Genomic DNA, 20,441 nt, shown 5'->3' with positions numbered 1-20,441 from the left:
CCCGTTGTAGCCAGCAGTGGACACCTTAGTCGCACTTTAAGCTGCAAAACCAATGCGGGAACTTGGAAAGGAGAGGGTAAAATTGGCAAATTGGTTTTTGAGGAAAGGAAATGCGCAGTATCTGTCTCACATATCTCGGGATCTTGGAAAGCAGAGGGTAAAATTGGTAAATTTGTTTTTTAGGCATGGAAATGGAGCAGTATCTGTCTCACATCTCGGTGGACACATGAGCCAGATGGAAGGCGCATAACTGCCCTTTTGGAACGGTGAACACCTCAATCCTGCTTTAACCTACGTGGCGGTAGTGACAGATGTGTGCTGCATGCGTTGGCATTGACAGCGTTGTGCCAAAAACGCGTTGCTGAAGCCAAAGGCCGGCGGCGTCGTCACTGGCCGGGCTGCCAGTGTTATGGACCTTAGGAACATAAACACTTGAGTGCAGTGGGGTCGTGCGGGGACCCTGGGGCGTGCCCCGAATTGCTTTTACAATAAAGGTTTTTCTCTCTCTGCTTGTGTTTGGCGTTGACAACTTTTTACACTCGGATCACTTTAAGGAAAGGAAGTGCGTATAACTGGCTTCCTGGGTCAGTGGACGCCTAATAGCGCTTATAGGTACGTGGGGTGATGAGAGAGAGATGTGGACTGAATGCGTTAGCACTGGCAACGGTGAGCTAACTGCCAGGGTGGCAGGGTGGTTGGGAACTTTAATGTTGATATGACGAGAAACAGGAATTTCTTACCACTTATGCGGGAGCACATCCCGTTCCTCTCGCTCGTAACGCCTCCCACGGCTGTAAGAACCTCGCGAAATACTTGCACACACCTCCTCTTTAAGAACCAGGCATTGGTGTAGCAAGGCAAGCATATATCCATCTATTTCTCCGACTACCAAGCTTCCATAATGAAAATCAAGAACTGTTAGTGGAGTGTTTCTTGAAGGAATATGTGTGAAAAATAACAAATTGTCTGTAATTGTACATACATCTCTTGCTCAAATTATTTGCCTCAGTTTATGGAAAAGCTGGAACAGCTGATGAGCTGCGCTCAAATTTCGCATTAGGAAGTAACGTTATCGTCCGCATTTTTTTTACCTCGGTTATAACAGCGCAGAGATGTCAATATAAAATTCTGGAAATCTGCAAATATATTTACTGCACATAAATTTACTTTATTTTTCCTCATGGAACTCGAAGCAGAACGTTGAAGCGCACGGCGATCGAAAGGTTATGCACGTGTATCACATCACAGAGCTCCAACAGAACCGCCACCATAGGTATTGGTGAAGTCCGTTCTCATCCCTTCCCCATGCCTAACAAGGGTACTCCTCAAGGGGCTATAATATCCCCCCTCCTCTTCAATATTGCCATGCTAAAGCTAGCAAGAAAGCTTCAAACGTAGCCCGACATAGGCTACACGGTCTATGCCGATGATATAACTCTATGGGCCACACACGGCTCCTTAGCCCAAAAAGAAGAAGCCCTACAAGAAGCCATACACAGGGTTGAAGAATTTGCTGCGGAAAGTGGTCTGGAGTGTGCCCCGGAGAAGTCTGAGGTCATTAGACTCCACAAACTCCCTTACACATCCCCAGGAGAAGTTGAGCTTTTCCTGGGAGGACGCAAGATTAATGAAGTGGACAAGATCCGGATACTGGGGCTCTGGCTTCAAAGTAACCTCAGATCCGACCATATGATCAGAACCATCAAAACAACAGTTAATCAAATCTCAAGAATGATCCGCCGCATTACCTGGCACCGCAAGAGTATGAGAGAAGAGGACACCCTTAGACTCGTCCAGGCCCTAGTTCTGAGCAGGATAACATACGGCCTCCCTTACCAAAAACTGGGCACTGTGGAAACCAGAGCTATCGACACAATCATAAGAGGGGCTTACAAAACTGCCTTCAATCTTCCAATAACCACTTCTACAGAACGACTCCTAGCGCTTGGTCTGCACAACACTTTTACCGAGCTCCAAGAAGCCCTATTGGAAAGCCAAAAAGAACGCCTTCTAACAACCAATGCGGGAAGGACGATCCTGACTAAATTAGGGACATGGCCGGGGCTGGAGACAAGAGGCAGTAAAACCTCTCTTCCACTCCAAACCCGAGAAAAGATCGCCGTTAGTCCAATTCCACGTCATATGCATCATGCTCATCAGCAAGGCAGACGACAAGCGCGAGCAAAGGCACTTCAGAAACACCTAGAAAACGACCGTAAAGCCGTTTACGTAGACATTGGGGCCTACCCCACGCCGGGAAAGTTCTCAGTCGCTGCGATTGACCACCAACTAAAACCGGCTCTCCAAGCTTCTATCTATGCAGAAAACCCCTCCTCTGCAGAGGCTCTGGCAATAGCTATCGCCATCAAACATAAAGACCAAAGAGGAGAGTCCTCCCACGTTATAACAGACTCCCAAAAAGCCTGCCGAGACTTTCTTAATGGCAGGCTTCCCTCAAGAGCAACACAGCTACTTGGCAATCTCAGCCAAACACACAGACTAACATGGACACCTGGTCACGAAGGACTAGCTGGAAATGAGGTAGCCAGCGATCTAGCCCGAGATTTAACCCACCGGGCGGATCCTCATCCCTACCCCACGCCCATGCCTAGCACCTATGGTGACAGATTAGAATATATTCGGCTGGAGCGCAGAAAATACCCACCCCCTCACATAAAACTAGACTCCTCCGCAGCCATAGACTGGAGGAAAATTCAGACCAACACTTTCCCTAACTTGTTCATCCTACACAAGATTAGCCCCACTCAATATCAGAATACATGCCCTTGGTGTGGAGCTTGCCCTACGCTCTACCACATATCGTGGGAATGCACAACGAAACCAAAACACTTAACTGTATCCAACCCGACATATGAGCAGTGGGAGGTGGCCCTGACCAGCGAGACCCTGGATCAGCAACTTAAGTTGGTTCAGCAAGTCCGTCAGTGGCGCCTTGGACTAGGGGTGCCACCCAAGTTGCTCGAGCAACCTTCCTCATTTTAAATAAAAGTTTCCTCTCTCTCTCTCTCCCCCCACGGTGGGGTTATTAGTAAAATGAGAACTCTACGTGCTGCCATTTCTAGGAAAGCTTTGAATTAACCCAAAAGCACTGGAAGCAGCCAATGTAGCACGGCTCTGATAAATGCACCAGGAAGAGCTGTGTGAAGGTCAAGCTCGAGCGATTAGCATATCCGTGCTCACTTTTGCACGTGGATCAATGTAGGGATACATTTGGTTTTATATATGCAAAGTAGCGTACTCCCATACGTAGCCAGGGGAAAAAAATATGGTGTGTAGGCACAAAACTGCAGACGGTGCCTAACATTCAATGGCTTAGCTCATTCCGACATATAGAGAAGAAACGGCCAGTCGAGTTAGTCACGCTACTAGGGAAACTGGCCCGCTGGTTTCGTCATCCTACGCACTATTCGCCTCTTATGTAGAGTGTAAAAGGGCCTGTACGTACAAAACGGAAGTTTTGCCAAATGTTAGGCCCAAGTATGCGTCCTAATTACTCCAAAGTAGATGCTTATGATATGCATGTGCTTTTTCTCCTTTTACTTCAGTAGCTATCCGAGGGAATATCTCAGAGGTAAATGCCACAGCAGAAATGCCCCCTAGGTAGACCTGAAAAACGAAAAATATTTGAATCTGAAAGTGACCACTCTAGGTTATCTGCCAGATTTTGTCATATGGTTCCTGTGTGGGTTGGAGTGTGTGCAGTCATGTAGGAATATCGCCAGTCAGTTGCTGCGCAGTTGCAGTCGCCAATTCCTCTCCCGGGTTACGGGTGGAAATTCTGTAGTTCCTTTTAGAATCTCATTTTGTACCGCAGCAGCTTGGAATGGAAATAGTTCCTAGCAGCTTTCCTTTGTCCAATGTGCACCGTGTTTCTTTTAAACACCAATTCACACCATACCATCCACCATCAGCGGTGTGATAACTCTGCACGTTGCTTCAGCGCGTTAAAGGGCCAGTGAGGGACACTCTGTCTAATTTTGTTCTCAGTAAAATTCCATGAAGGTGTATCTATTGTTGAACAACCCCGAAATGAAAAACAATTTTTTCCTCCCGCCAGTCGATTATGACTTTTGACGGTGGGGAAAGCATCGATAGAACTATGTACTCGTCACTTCTGGCAGGAAGTGGATGGCGGAATCATCTAGCCTCAAAGATCCGCAACTATAGTACTTGACGTCATTGCAGCGTGGTTGTGAAGATAGACCATGGTGTAGGCATTTTAACGTGGTAATCGATCAATACAAGGCAGCTTCAATTTTTCTTCAGTGTCTCTTAAATATGCACGAGCATGTGCAGTGCACATTGTAGCCTCCGGTACACTCTTGACTGTTTTAGCGTTCTAATTTTAATCACAGAGCTTAACTTAAGTACACAGCCTACTGTGACTAAGCAGAACGTAGTATGCATGACGGTCGAGTGATTGACGTTTTCGAAAGTCATGTTTGTAATGGTTGTTAAACCAAAGAAAGTGCTGCCTAATGGTCTTGCTTCCTTGTCCTATTTTTCTCATTCAATCCACCTTCTGTCGTTAACTAGTTTTCCTCTGGAAGTAACCTTGTCGTTGAGACATTTATAGCGATGTCTGTAGGAGAGGCCTTTTTTTTTGGGGGGGGGGGGGGGGGGGGTGCAGCGTTTACTTCGGTTCGGTAGTTCGTATAATGCCAAAAGCTGAAGTGTTGCCCTGCCGCTAATTAACAATGCTGTTGACGTGGTCATAAGCTTAAGCGATATCTACGCTGGTAAGCGGGCACTCTACCAAGAAAGTTACACTTGTGTTCATGAGATACAGGGTGAGCAAACGGGCATTCGGGTAGGTAGATACGCTTGCAATTTTAACGGGAACAGTACGGGCCACTACAATCTGCTAGATGCTTTTTCGCATTAAGCAATACTGTGCGGCAAAGCACGCGTTACAGAAAGCCAAAGCTGATTTCACGTGCACTCCTGCGTGATCAGTACACTGAGGGCCCTCTGCAATTGGCGATGTTCGCGGCCTGTAAAAGGAGAGGGAGGGGGGAGGGGACTTGCCTAAAATAATTCAATATGACGGCGTTACGGAAGACATCTTCTGTAGGCAGCCGAGGTATAATCGCGCTTGTTTTAAAATTTCACGCTTACCTCACGCTATTTTCCTCGATGGTGGTAACCTTGTATGAGCCATACTTTCGTTTCTTGATGTGTGAGTAAGTAACCAAGAGACAAAAAAAGTCGCTCTCTGGCGTTTCCAAACGGGCCGGCGTGAAAGATTAACGGCAGGCGATGACGCACGCTTTGCAGAAAAGATGGACCAATACAATCAATGACATCGATGATGAAGCCTCTTGTATAACGAAAGGGGAAATTACAAAACTAGAAGTGAATATTTCTTCATTTAGCGCTAAATGTAAGCGCTCCCCAGCGGATTTCAGATTTTTTTTTTCCCTTGCGCAGTAAGCATGCTATTTTCCAGTCATCGTAGCTCAAGTTATATCTGATAAAGGTGCGCCATTTTGCGCTTCTTCGTTCTCGGGAATTTTATTAACCACGTAATGAGGAAAATGCTTAGTTGACAGCAGTTCTAGACGCCGTTACGAGACTTCTGGTCGCTTGACCAAGCTGAATAAAGGCTCTTCTGTCCTGTGTAGGTGCCATAACTGTGCCATGCACGCCACTGAGTGATATGCGATTTTGGGTGTAGCTGCGGGAGCTATTCAGCAGCCCGATATAAAAGTCGCGTTCGGGACAGCTAAAATTCATTCTTTGGCCTGCAGCACCAAGAATAATTAAGTCTTTAACATCCTAAAGACAGACCTTCACTTGAAATGAGGCGCCTGAGTATGACAGTTTAAAATGTAAATATTATGTTTTCCCTGACCTGCTTGCCCATCTTCTGATCTCCATCACGGCATACACTACCATACCAAAAAAACCAACTTTTGGAACAGAAAAAAAGGCATGTTATAGAATATTAATAAAGGTTTCTGTTGCAAACACCTGGTATAAGCATAATCTCAGATAATCTCTGTTAACGAGGGCTAGAACAAGTGTCCCCCTTCTTGCCGCACCTTCGCAGGAAGACCTTACACGAATTTTTCATGTGTGTTAATGCGGCCGGAATTTCTCTGCACGTGTTTAAGAAAAAAACAATGCCGAATGGTGCCGTGTTATAAAAAGCTTTGTTGCTGGTTCGGGGACAGCAAACACCAGGCCATCATCTCTTTCAGATGAAAGGCAAAAGTCGGAATTAATTTATGCGCCCAAAAAACCTTGCGCATGTGGGGAAAACGGAGTGTGATGGAGAAGCAACGTTAACGAGTAATTATCCATGCACTAGACCGTCCGTTACTTTTTGTTGATGACAACAGAAAAGCAAGCCTCAATGCCGCGTCCCGAAAATGGGCAATGCAAAGAAGAGCGGGACAATGCGACAATAATTCTGGCGAAAGAGTTTTGAAGTTCTTGCACAAAACAGCGAGTTATGGTTTGCGTGACCAAGTTTCGGTGCGCAACTACAGCAATCATCCAGAGCTGTCCACAAACGCGTGAACGCACCCGCATGTTTGTCGCATTGAAGCGCAAGGCGGTTGCATGCAACACATTAAACACGCCCTCTAACAGTAGTTATGCAGTATCACGCAGCCTAGCGTTGCCATGGAGGCAAAAAATAAAGGAGCAGGAGACACAGTGCGGTAATAAAGTTCGGCTGAGCTGCAAATAGAGTTAGCTCGGTACTTAACCGACAGCCTTTAACGGATGCGTTAAGGTCTTTGCTGAGTGCTAGTTCTCACGGAGGACCAAATCCCCATTCAGCATGTTCTTCCAAGCTAGCAGCAAGATCCATGCAAAACTGCGAAATACGAGCAGCTGAAGTAGCGGTTTTAAGAGACCTCTTATTCCAATGCGCCTTGGCGATTTTGAACAATAAAAAATAATGGTTGCATTTGACAGATATCTATGAACAGTCATAAGGGATGAAACCTATACCGATTCGGGGAGTCTTCACAAATGAAATAAAGTTATTTGTGTTTCAGGAGTTACGAGCCCGTATTAACGGCCATGGTTGGAAACTCCCTCTGCCAACAGAGCTAAAGAACAGGGATAACTGTTAGAGCTGCGAAGCAGACTGACCAGCATCTAAATGCAGAAGAGAAGCTAGAAGCGCTCGCCCGATGGCTAGAGACAGGGAGATGGACTGCTGCACCGCGATAACCTAAAATAAGAGTGGAAGTGCACGGCGGACGCTCTTGGAAACGATCACAATGCCCGATGCGTGACTGCGGCAACAAATTAAATTAAAATAAATGCACCGCTTGTGTTGAAAAGCATGATAACAAAAGATGTCTCCGACGAAGCATGTTTAGTCAGGGCAAGAGGAATCTGAGTTTAATCTCTAACATGCCAGAGCTAGCGACGGCGTCATGCGCTGCAGAAAAAACGTACAGGTGGCTGAGCTACGAGCATTGAATGCCGCCGCCTGTCGTTCGTGAAGGATTAGTCATATTAGTATTCGAAAACGTAGGTACTGCGAAGGTACGATAATTGAGCAGGTAGAAGTGCAGGCTTGATAGAAGAAGGAGATGAAGAAAAAGAAGGATTACGCTTAGTAGAAGATAGCCTCAGTAGAATACAGGAGCTCCTTCAGGAAGTCACTGCGAGGATTGCATTTAGCAGCATTTTCACTCATCGTACTACCCAGGTTTTTTGGACGAAAATTTTGAATATCGTAATATTGCAAGGTACTGTTATGGAGATATTGAAGGTAATAGTCCATTTTTCCGGTGCGTATCGAAATATATTCTATAAAATGTTTCCATCGCGCGCTTCTAGTAATTAAGACTACCATATAAAACCAATGGGGAGTGTATTTGACGACAGAAAAAACGTGTGGCGCACAGTGGTACCAGAAGCGGTGCCGCCACGTTTATTCTTGCTGATGTCATTCTATGGACAAAGACGGCTTGTGCAAACCTTGAAGAGATGAAGATGATGGCTGCCGTTCGAGCCGGCCGCCTAACCTGTTGATGATGATGATGATGATGTCCTCGGGCTGAATGGCACATACCCACGGCGGGGGATTTACCAGGGTGCATAGCGGATACAAAGCCTAACCTGTTTTGTTCGAATCGCGCTCAACGTCTTTGTTTCTCTTCGCGCGTGCCACTACAGGGCGCTACAAGGTGGCGCTACAAGCGTTCATTGCAGAAGAAAGCAAGCTTGCCGAGGCGATATCTGCGGAAATATTGAACATTATAGTGAAATATCAAAAGATACGAAAAAATTTGTTGGGGCTTAGCAAAGGATATCTCGAAGCAAAAAGCTGCGGTGGTGCTTATGGTTTAGCTTTTGGTTATGCTTTATGATTTAGCCTATGAATATGCTGACGGGTTAGCTTATGGTTATGCTCTATCCTATGGATATGCTTACGGTTTAACTTATGGGTATGCTTATGGTTTAACTTTTGGTTATGCTTATGATTTAGCCTATGGTTATGCTTACGATTTAGCTTATGGTTATGCTTTGGTTAGCTTATGGCTATGTTATACGTCTGGCTTGCGGCGAACGTCAACCGATGACGCATAGCGCGTGGCAGCGTGCGCCTGTTCTATGGGAAAGCGCGCCCTATATACCCTTTTATGCGCACTGCGCACGGCTGCGGCGAAAGGTCAAACGGTGGCGAGGAGGAGAAGCGGCGGCGCACATGCACAGTAGCCTGCTCCGTGCGTGACATCACTCGTGCTCCGACATACGGCGGCTCACGCGAAGCGCGGCATTGACTAGCGTAGTGAATCTTTTCGCTTCAAAAAATTGCTTCCATAAACTCTTTTTTGTTGAAAAATGCGTTTGTCCGGAACTGCTGGGTATGTTTCTGTTTTTAGGCCTAACTCTCACCCTGCTCGAGCAATTCCTGCTCCACGGGCAGCGTGTAGGCAGTCAGGTGGACGGGCTCACTGCGGCCGTTGGCGTTGACACCGTACACGGCCAGGCGGTAGAGGGTGCCCGGCTGGAGCGAGTGCACGCGGAAGCTGGGCTGCCCCGCGGCGGTCAGGTTGGCCCTGATGGGCGCCTGCGGAGGCCCGTCCCGCAGCTCGAGCAGGAAGTGCTGGTTCTCGGGCGCCCCGTTGCGCCGCTGGCACGACACCAGCAGCGCGTCCGAGGTCGCCTCGCGAGCCACGCAGTTGGACGGCTGCACGGGGCCGCCTGCTCCCGGTATAAAAGCGTGCAGAGAGAACTCAAAACACTCATTGACTCAACTGAACGTGACACACAGCTAAAACTCGATATAACGAAACCCGGTTTAACGAAGTTCCCTATATAACGAACAAATTTGTTTCCCGGCAAGTGCCCATACGGTTAAATGCTCTCAATGACCCGAAATAATGAAACAAACGACCATGAAATCCGATTTAACGAAGTTTTCCGGGAAGAACGGAGAAAGAAAAAGATGATCTCTCACTTGTTTCGCCACGATGTTTCGCAGCGTGTTGGCAGCGTGTCAGTAGTAACATCTAGGCCAACAGTGGCAATAATCTCATATTGTTCTATTACACGTCATAAATGTTAGAGAATACGCTACAACCTGCCTAACCTGTGTGACAACAGTGGGTTCGTGGCTGTCTGACAGAACTTCTATAAATGGAACAGCCGCAAGAAGGCAGACGTGAAGCCGAAGTAAACCAGTATAAAGCGACATTGTAGGCTTTTTGCAGCCGGTTGAACGTGCTGAGGGTTCCTCCTTTTATTGACTGTGAAGCCTTGCCCCTAGGATTTCGTCAAACATACGAAATGACCTCTTAGAACCGTCTTTCGTCATCTATTTCATTCTTTGAAATTAAAGAGTCACGTGACTAGGAGCGTTTTATTCCCCGAGGCATCGCTCAAAGAGCCTCGTAAAGTGCTTATCTCGTCTGCATCTCTAGCGTGGCTGCGTTAAAATTTTTGCTTCATACAATGTTTGGGTCAGGTACTTGACTGATACGATGACAATTAATCGGACGTGCACTGCATCTCCAGCCACGAAGAACAAAAATGGTGCCTTCGCAATAGCTGCACCGGCAGCGCCGTTACTCTCCCCCGGAGAGATGGGGAGCCCGTTTCGTTTCGAGTCTCGCGTTTGTTTTCTTTCGCCACTCTGCCGTCGACAAGAGCAGACGCGCAGAGTACAGCGGTTGCGAAAGCATTTGTTATTATTTTTCGGTTCGGCATCGTCGCATGCGATGTGGACATGCAATTAATTTCCACCGCATCAGATAAGTACCGAACCCAAATATAATAGAAAACAATATCACCATCATATTTCATCCCTGTGAAAAAATTTAGCGCGAACAAGTCAGTGGTCCAGCCAAGAGAAGCATTTTACGAGGTGCCGTGAACGACTTTACAGTCTGTATTCTAGAAACGTTACCAGAACTCTACAGCAGGATAGGATGGGCCCGAACTTTACAAGGCCTCTTCAACGAGCTCCCATCCGTTTACACAACCGCGCGTGATTTCTTGGTCGCTTCGTTCTGGAAGGCGTCAGTGTATTTTTAGCGCTACAAGGCTACTTAACTAGTAAAGCTGAAAAACCCGAGGTATGCGCGGAGCCTCAATCTTTGTGCTATGACGGAGCACCATTGACAGAGGCCTTGCGCAGCTGATCCCAACTCCCCACACACGGCTGCCGATTGCGGCTGACGATATGATCTTGCATGCGGTCGCCTTTGAGGCGGTGTTCTCTCAAGTGCTTTCGAACGTCCTACTCCGTTTAGCTAAGTGAAAACCCTACCATTTTTGTTTATTTTTCGTTTCTTTAACGTTTAAATTTTCAACATTTAACGTTTCTTTAACGTTTTATTTGCTGGCCTGTTTTGGTGATAATTGAGGAGCGCCGGAAAGCGCTCAAATTACGGTTTCGTATGAGAGAAAGAAATAGAACGGAATTATTTCAGTTTTTGCATTATCTGGACTTTCTTCCTTCTCATGCTAAGCTTGAACCAAGGGGTTCTCACAGTATTCCAGTTCAAGCTTTGACTTCTTAATGACAACCGCTTGTCCCGTTTGTCTTCATGTTTCAAATACAGCAGTCGCGTGATATTCACTGTTCAGTATGAATTAAAGGCTGCAGGAAAAGTAGGGGTGTGCCAATAGTGCTTTTTCCAAACCAAATCGAATGTGAATCGAATATATTTACGACTATTTGCTACTTGCGCGAGTATTCGCAGAGCAATCGTGCGAAACATCAAAGAGCTGGTAGCAGGGATGCGGAACGCGGCTAATACTTAGGCAGTTATAGCTACAGCTGTTGAAAAACCCATCGATCTTCAATAGGGAGTTGCAACAAGAAATCAGTGCAGTAAATTCATCATCAACAAGTTATACGCACAGGAAAGGTACTTTTTGGTATTGATGACGGAACAGAATAAATACCGCCAAATCTCAGATAATGAGACGGGCGAGATCAAGGTAAGAAGCATGGCCTCCGATACCGGGCATCAAAGTCAGTTTTGCTGAATCTGCCTGCGGTCTGCTGCATCGTCCAGTCTCTGATGACATCCATGAGCATTATGAACGGTGACACGCGAATAGACCGTGCCTCGGCTCTGAACCCTCCATGCCGCGTATATCGATCTCTGCAGCATGGCACGCGACGTGTGTGGTCCCTGTTTTAGAAATTTTAGTGGAAGCAAAAAAACACGTCGGCCCTTATTAGAACTTAAGGCCAATTATAAAGAAAGCATTCGGAAGGCTAAGGACCTAATCGATTCGTTCCGATCAATTTTGTACACGAACTCATCATCATCATCATCAGCCTGACTACGCCCACTGCAGGGCAAAGGTCTCTCCCATGTCTCTCCAATTAACCCTGGCCTTCGCTAGTTGCGGCCACCACATTCCTGCAAATTTCTTAATCTCATCCGCCAACCTAACTTTCTGCCGCCCCCTGCTACGCTTGCCTTCTCTTGGAATCCACTCCGTTACCCTTAAGGAGCAGCGGTTATCTTGCCTTCGCATTACATGCCCTACCATGAACTATTTAATTCATTTGACAAATCGAGTAGAATGATATTGGCTTTGCTGTTCGAAATTTTCTGATATTCACATATCCAGAAAAAAAGATAAGGTGACAGCGAAAGTACAAGCTGACTGAAAATCTGGTGGAGAAAGTGTTATATCTCACAGTGACGCTGGGTAGATGATAACAGAATGCCATACTGGCATTCGTTGGATGTCCTGATGTTTTTTTTTTTTCTAGCGGATAAATTCGAGTTCGCAATGGAGCTGCGTTTTGTATGCTCATGTCCTTTCTTCACTTCTTACATTTTTTTACGAGGAAAAAAACCGACATGTCGTAACGAAAGCTGTCCAACTTGAACAAAAAGAAAAAAGCTGTAAAAGCGCGAGCAGAGGATTTAAATTGAAATTAATAACACACACGTCTCGTATAACCAGTTCTTAAGAGTTGTAATGTACCAAACGGTCAACTTACGATGCAAAGCATCTGTACCCTGCCAGGCACAATATCACACAAAGCGGACTTCACTCTCTTTTATAAAATAACGGTGTAATCAGAAAGATTAACCGTTATACAAGAGTGCAATAACTCGATAATAGCGAAATGTGAACAGTGAAGGCACAAGCAGTACTTCATTAACGTGTCCGTGTTAATGTGGTCATGTCCACGTTTGAAGCGGGAGTCAAGCATGAGTAACTACAAGCACCAACATCTAACAGTTGCAAAGTCAATTTAACACCAGGAGACTACACTACCACAAGTGCGTCACTCAGCAACGCACCTCAAGCAACGGTTGCAGCGGGCGTAGCTCACCTATAGGTACCACCTGGAATATGCAGGGCTTCCTGCCGTCGCCGACGGCGTTACTTGCAACGCAGCTGAGCGTCCCGTAGTCAGCGTCGTGTCGGGGTGTGTACCGAAGAATGGAGCGGAGAGGCTGTTCGGAGGGCGAGTTGAAAGAAGCCTCTGACCCGAGTGGGTAGTCCCGGTTACCCTGGCGGTAGCCCCACGCGAATGTGACCGGAACCGGATCTGCTTCCACGTCACAAATGACGTGCACCGTGTCGTGCTTGGCGATGGAGTAGACGCGTCGCTGCTGTGAAGTGCGGCACACGGGGGCGTCTGTGCCAACGATGCAGAGAACATGGATGAGTTATTAGGTTCCTTGAAACAATTAAAGAGAAGAAAACTAGTTAAGTGCGTCGGAACGACAACCTTCTCACCGATAATGTCATCAAACGCTCAAAACTGCGATAAGCCCTCTCATCGTAGAGATGATCATGACTGTGTCGATACATGCGCAGAAATGGCCTTGCTTTCTTTGGAATGATATAACATGCTGTAATTACATGCACGATGCAACTAGGAGGAAGATTTGATTTTTGTTTTTCTAGTACCACATCTGCAAGTGGTCACAAATATTTCACGTGTTGCGCGATTACAAAATTTAGCACGAAAAAATCACGGTTTTATGCCACAACTTTACACAAAATTTATTGCCGTTACGGATTGAGACCCTTTCTCAAGTCTCCACAAGCCTTCGTTTATTAAGCCTGCGTTATTTACAGAGCATAAATGTAATAATACATAAAATAAACCTACTTGTCTTGGCTCCTTGCAGCCTCAATTCTTGCAAGGCAAGCTGCTCCTCTAAAGGCTAGATATTTGAAAGCTTCGGATTAATGTATGATTTATAGGCTCCAATTATTGAACATCGGACCCATTGGAACCAAGAAAGAACTTTCGTTTGAAATTTTTTTCACCGCTCGAGTTTGAAACAGGTGACGCCCAATTCAAATAAATTATTCAAATTAGTCTCCCCGACCCACGTTTGTTTTGACATTATGTATGTAAGCGTTTTTTTTTTCTCTTTTTCTGTGTTGTATATTCCAAGTGCAGACTTTTGCTCCGAAAGAAATGCCATTCATAACGAGAGGCCATGCAAAAGGGGGGCGCACACTGTATCCGCAGCCTGTGGCTGTCGCTGCTCGCCTCCCCCTCGGAGTTCGTCGCGTGGCAGGCGTAGGCGCCGCTATTCGTGCGGTTGACGGAGCGGAGTGCCAGCGACTGGTTGCTCACGATGACGCCTCGCGCCGCGTCCGTGTGCAGGTCACGGTCGTCGAAGGTCCACGAGACCTCGCCGACTGGAGGGTTGGCCCGTACGTGGCACTCGAAGTACACGTCCATGCCTTCGTGAAGGTGGGCCGCGTTCAGCCCGACGCCCAACCTCAACTCGATGATCGGCGCGACTGCGAGGAAGGTTATGTTGTGGTCATTTGAAACAGAATTTATCCCAATTTATACGCTGCAACGAAACTCCGAAAGAACAGGCAAAAGGTCGTTGAAAGAGCATGAAAGGTCGTGGTCACGTCATATGTGTGGAATATCCGGACGCCGTTCGCAGTATAATTGCATTATGAGTTATAAGCGATTGCTTGCATGAATAGACTCACTGATAACAAGAGCAATATGACGACATCAAAACAGCATTCGTTCGCCATCCTGAGAAGCGGATTTAGAATAAGCCCTGGTCTCACTTGAGAAAACAAGCTCTCCTAGAGATTAGGGGGTGGAGGGGTGGAAAAGAAAAGGTGGCCGAAAAATTGCCTTTTGTCTAAGAAAGACGGCAGTGCTGTTGTGTGCGCAAACTTATGCGTCGGTTCTTCACGAAGAAGCCAGGTGTCTGAAGATCGGTGTTCAAAGCCTACCCCTAAAGAAAACATTGAGCGCATGCGCCGAAACGACCGCTAGATTATTCGCGGGTTCAAATTCTCTCCCTTAAGTAATATACAAAACTTATTTGGGAATAAAGACTTAAAGTCAGCTTAGCTTGAAGGGGAGAAAGAGAGAGGATTACTCAACGTGCCAGGTTCGCGTGGTGAAAATAAGCATACAACAAGTGGCTGAAGTGTGCTTAATGGCCCACTGTGCCTTTTCAAGTCATGTGCATGGCTGGAGCGAGTCGGTGGACTAGTCCAGCCACCCCATACTTTCTTGGCACCCTTAAAACATTTTTTTCTTCTTTTGCTACTCTGAAATGTCGGAGTGAACAAGTTTTGAGTGATTTAACCTTAGCATTCACTGTTGGTTCTATTTTTTTTTGTTCTTCTAGTTGGCATCTGAAATATCTACACTGATATGACAGAAGTGTTTGTGTCTGCTTGAATTGTGTTGCCGTAATACCTGTCATCTCTACTGTGTTCATTTCGAATTTGTGCCCGTTATTATGGATGAAAGCAGCTTGTGTGCGTGTTGGATGGGGTGTTTAAAAAGAAAGAGTTACAAAAGCCACCTTTTAAAAGTATACCCAGACCAACGCTCAAGGCTACCGCCCACCGTTAGAAGCCACTAAAACCTACTACACTGACTTACGCTTGCTGGAAATTCCATTCTAGGTTGCCTGCAGCTTACTGGTTTTTTGTACAATGAAGACCGCGATGGGTATTTCTTACAAAGGCTGAGTGCCCCGTGTGCATGTCCACATCAGTGCACACATATCTTTGGTTCTCTGGAACAACAGGTCAAAACCAGCCGCAGTTACCTTAACTACTGGGCATACTTATGGCGTTTTCACCGGTCAATAGGAGCCGTTTTGGGTTTTCTTCAAAAGAACGGCTGTAGCATAAAGCACTCAGGAGAACATTTGCTCGCTATGCTTATAAGCAGTTCAAGCACCAAACCCTCGTTAAGATTTTTTCCCTTCCCTTTGCTCAGTGCTTAGTTAGCCAGCTGGTCTTGGTTTCCTGGACGCACACAGACCGCACATACTTAAAGGGAGCACTTGAGCACGTAGATCCGTAGTTGCCGCGGGGTGTATCGCACCTGTTACACTGTATGGTCATGCTGCCTATGCGAGGCGCCCTCCAGTGTTACCCATGTCCAACATTCTCGGAGCAAAATTTTGAATATTGGAAAATTGTAGGTTACCGTTATGGAAATGTAGACGGTAGTGGTCCATTCTTCCGCTACGCAGCAAAATCTTTCTTTAACCGTTTTTCCATCGGTCGCATCGAGCAGTTAAGACTGCCATAGAAAACCAATGGGCAACGGTTTTTACGATAGAAAAAACGTTATTAGCAAATATATGCCAACTGTTGGGCGAGAGATCGGCGTATATATTGATTTTTAGACTGAAAATCTTACAACATATGAAAAAATTTGCTATCATAAATTATTTGCCGTTCAAAAATGATTTTGTCCGAATTGTTGAGTATGACTAAGAACGGTTACTTTATATATCTCAGTCTTTTCGTTCACTAAATTCACTCTCGCTCTCCATTGTCGCACGCAGTACGCGAAGGGGATAGTACTAGGAGAGAAAAGAAAAGTTGGCCCACAGTGAATGTCTAGTGTCCACGAGTCTTCCAGTGGCGCTGGCGGCGGCCGGCTGCAGAACGTGTTGGACGCAAGGCAGCGAAGACGCTCCCCGTGGTGCCAGGCGCTGGGGACAAAGCTGAGCACGCTAAGGGTGGTATCACTCGAAGCAGCCCGCGTGGCGAAGTCACTTAGCTCCCTGGATCCCAGCAACCAGCGAATCGACGCCTGCGGCCGGGACCCTTCAACCTGGCAGATGACCTGCCACCAAGATGAAACATAAGTTGGCTCATGACGCAGCCGACATCGCGATCAGTGAGCTCAATTCGCACTTGACCAATCCCCGGAAGTGGAGATCGCCATGCTTGTAAAGAGGATAACTGCTGGGAAGTTGTCTGCGTGCAAGCCGAGCCTTCGAAATAGAAGTTGTGTGGTGAGATTAGTGCGTCAGATTATGGGAGAAAAGCTCCACTGCCGCTTGTTACCCGCAAGGCTAGGTGACGTATTTGATGTGTTTAGCGGCCATAACATAAACGCCGTATGTTAGATGAAGCCTATCTTACGTTACGACTCTGAGCAAACTGGAGAAATGAAAAACAAGCTGGAGAGCTCGAACGGACAGAATCTGTTGCGAACTGTTTTACTGTAAAGACAGGCATGAAACGAGGCAGATTTTGCTTCATATACGCTTTCCTTCGTTTCCACTGGTTACCAAAACCATCCGCCATGCAACCGACGTGCCACCCATCTTCGGCTGGATGCAAATTTAGAAAGTTATTAAGTGAAGCGCAAGCACGCAGTAGCACACTGTCACTTGTGAATAAATCAGTAGTTTTTCAGACGCATGAAGGTTCAGAGATATTAACTGATTAGTAACAAATTATCAGGCGCCAATCCTGACAAGCAATGTTATATGGCTGCAAATATTATTAGGATGCCACCGCAAATATACACACTTCATAAGGCACAGTACGCACCTGTGTCGACATCTCAGCAGACAGAGGTCCTCGGTTGCCTTTTATTTCGACTGAAACTGGTTGCACTGCGAATAAGCAAAGCAATGGATGTTAAAGGTCAAGTTCTGTCCAGAAAATAATAAGACTGACCTGAGGACAAAGCACCACTTCACTACTTTACTGCGAAAGCACCACTTCACTAGACATCCTGAAAAACCCGACGGATCTCTGAAACATCGACCTTTGAGCTTTGAGATGAAAAACTTGGATAAGGTGTGGCTAGGGGAAGGTCACGTGGTACGACAGTTTCAAAGAAATTGCCTTGGAGATGTGCTGGTTAAGGCAATGTCTAGGTAATAGGTAGTCAAGCAAATTCTAAACCAAAGCGCTTCCGGACGTCATGCTCGGTTTAACAGCGTTAAATCTCTTACATTTTTTACGGCATCGCGCTTCATTTCAATCGTAACACACATAAAAATATACGTGTAGCTTTAGCAGACTGCTATACAGCAGCAAGGTGTGTTGCTGGGCAAGTTGGTTAAGGAATATTCTGAGAAACACAGCGCTGCCAGACAACGCTGTTTTTTGTCCTTGTTTTTGGTGTGCTTTCTGCCAGCGCTGTGTTTCTCAGAATGCTACACAGGAGATGGCGTCAACTCTTGACAGAGACATGAAGTAGACTGAGTCAGCTTTTGCTACACCTCACCAAATGCCAATGTCAGAGTCACCAAATGCCAGTATCGGAATGCCCCACTCACAGTGCATGTTGACTATGACATTGGCAGTCACTGGCTCGGAGACGTTGCTGTTGGCGGCACGGCAGGTGAGCGTGGCCCGGTAGTCGGCACGCGTGAGCCTCAGCCGCAGGAGAGTGGCGCGGGGATGACCGTCGGGCGCCCTGCTCAGGGCCTGCTGCAGCAGCTGCGATCCTCGCCACCACGTCACCACAGGATCCGGCTGCCCTGCGCCGACCGAAGGCGGCTTCTCTAAAGTAGTGCGCCAGTTAGACGATACATGACGATACGCAGCGTCCCACTTGAACCTAAAACATTGAACCTAAAACTAGCCCAATTTGAAACCCTCTTATTGCGCACCAGAGTTTGTGTCGTCCCTGTGTAGTTCCAAGTTTTTTTCAAAAGCGCAATTATGCGTGACCATGTCAACTACCAACTAGCCCAGTTGGAAATCCTCTTTATTGACAGTCTGTTTTTCTTTCTGTGGGTTTGGTTGTGAACGTCTTGTTCTGCCCCTTCTTTTTTTTTATGTCGCAGCACACGTTACCAAAAGCATGCCAAGAATTTGGAGAAATTTGTTTGCTGGCTAGTTGATGCACAGTGGACGTGTACGAACTTTAGATAACGAACAAGGTGGCCACACGAGCCTTGTACGGGCTTTCCTATGATCGTTCTCTGCTCTGTGTCGGTCTGCCGTATTGCCAGGGTAAATTCAAAAGTATATAGAAATACATTGTTCCCGAGAGCCTAGTGGTCTTAGAAAATGACTGTTCAGATAATTGTGAGTTTTTAATGCGACCTGCGTATCATCACCAAATGCAAAGCTCTTTATCGGGAAAAGCGGTGACGTGGATACCTCAGCAGCGGTAACACAAGCAAACGAAGACATAATTTCGAAGGTTCCCATTATTTGACTGTAGTATCGAAACGAACTGTTGGAGATCTGTGTTTACGATTCCTTTGACAAGTATGTCAGTCGAAGTGCGGCTTCTACCAGTTTCATGCAAACTCTGCAGTAAACCTAAGCAGTGCGAGGATTTCTTTTTGCGCTTGGATTTGTTCTGGAGCTTGCGACTGCCCAGCTAGCATTCAGATCAGTAAAAAAAAAAAAAAATTGGAGGGGACACCTAAGCTCCGCCCTAAAGGTGTCACGTGATATCGTCTAGGGTTAATTACCATATATGCAGAACTTCATTCTTTACTTTGCATTCATAGATCCCTGGGAGTCCGCATACCCCTCCTTGCCCAGTGGTGCAGTGGTTAAGCGATGCGCCACTGCCCTGCGATGGCAGGTGCTCCCAGCGCTGGACCTTGTGCGGCCCAGGTTGTCGAGTGACCAATCATTAATTTAACTGCCACCTGCCACGCTGGGCAGTTTCCTCGCTGGGAAGGTTGAGGTTGCAAAGTCACGTGACCTAGGAGACCCACCTGTCTCCTAGGTTGCTCTCTGAACACCACCTACCATGGTCACGCTCGTGATTTTTCTCTCATAAGGCCGACAACGCCGACGCCGCATTTTCTGAGCAACGGGTCGGTGGCGTCTACGTTGTCTTTCTTTTCTGGGTGCTCTCACCGCCAACTCGTAGGCTGGTTCACAGTATTTCACACTTACCGCCGTAAACGTCGCAAATGAGTGTCAGGTCTTCGCCTTCCTCGTAAGGACGGGTAAGGTTGCGAATTTCCGTTCCGTTCTCGTCCGTGATCACGGGTCGTTTCGGTGGCACTGCGAGAAAGGAATTGTGCAAATGCCTGTGTAGCTGTCTTACAGTTACTTCAGAGGCGGTTGGGAACAAAAACTGGTGCCTTACAGGCTTGCCAGAGGCAAACATTTAACCCTAGATTGATAGATTTTAATACAGAAATGCCTCCTATGACTTGTGTGCCAGTATTTACAAGTAACTTTTTTGCGACAGCGCTATGCCTTCTCACCTAAATAACAGTACAGGCCCAAGGCCACCTGAATAACAATAAACACCAGCCAGGCATTTATAAGCATACACCTTTAACTCTTTGTTTCTTGCTTCTGCGCACCTGTGATCTTATCCAAGCAGGAGCGGTAAACAAAGACACGCTACAAAATAACATAATACAGTGATATATAACGCATATTTATTAGTTTTGTGAGTAAACTCTGCTTACTCAATTACAAAGATCTTTTTATTTTCTCTGAGAATGCGCCGCTATAATTTGTGAATAGACGTTACTGGATCTTGCTTAACCCACTTTAGGGTCAAGACATCCACACGCGAGAGGAAGTGGCAGAAAAAAATAAACACTAAATCCACACAGCAGCCCGTTCACGGTTTAGTCTTTCTCCTGTTGAACACAGCGAAATAACAAGAGAAATCCAAGGGCATTCAAAGTATAATATTTACAACGTCTACAGCTTACAGACCGATACCTAAAAAGAGGGGGCATAAATGAAGAATACCGCGCATTCGGTTA

At 46.5% G+C, this 20,441-nt stretch overlaps 1 protein-coding gene across 2 annotated transcripts in view; it reads right to left on the bottom strand.

Annotated features, from left to right (window-relative positions):
* Positions 1–20,441, bottom strand: part of LOC149342785 (synaptogenesis protein syg-2-like) — a 116,085-nt gene that overhangs the window by 18,670 nt on the left and 76,974 nt on the right. For both annotated transcript variants that reach the window (XM_089542236.1, XM_089542237.1), the window contains exons 3-9: positions 19,609–19,719; positions 18,021–18,224; positions 17,284–17,348; positions 16,330–16,567; positions 13,951–14,241; positions 12,806–13,114; positions 8,890–9,198 (exon numbers count right to left, since the gene is read on the bottom strand). In XM_089542236.1, the coding sequence (XP_089398362.1) occupies positions 8,890–9,198; positions 12,806–13,114; positions 13,951–14,241; positions 16,330–16,567; positions 17,284–17,348; positions 18,021–18,224; positions 19,609–19,719 (1,527 nt within the window). The remainder of the gene's footprint in view (positions 1–8,889; positions 9,199–12,805; positions 13,115–13,950; positions 14,242–16,329; positions 16,568–17,283; positions 17,349–18,020; positions 18,225–19,608; positions 19,720–20,441) is intronic.

Source organism: Amblyomma mixtum, chromosome 5, assembly GCF_055824585.1.
Source record: "Amblyomma mixtum isolate Tamu chromosome 5, ASM5582458v1, whole genome shotgun sequence".
In the NCBI taxonomy this organism is placed as follows: Eukaryota; Metazoa; Arthropoda; class Arachnida; order Ixodida; family Ixodidae; genus Amblyomma; species Amblyomma mixtum.
This window is presented reverse-complemented; position numbering and strand designations above follow the sequence as displayed.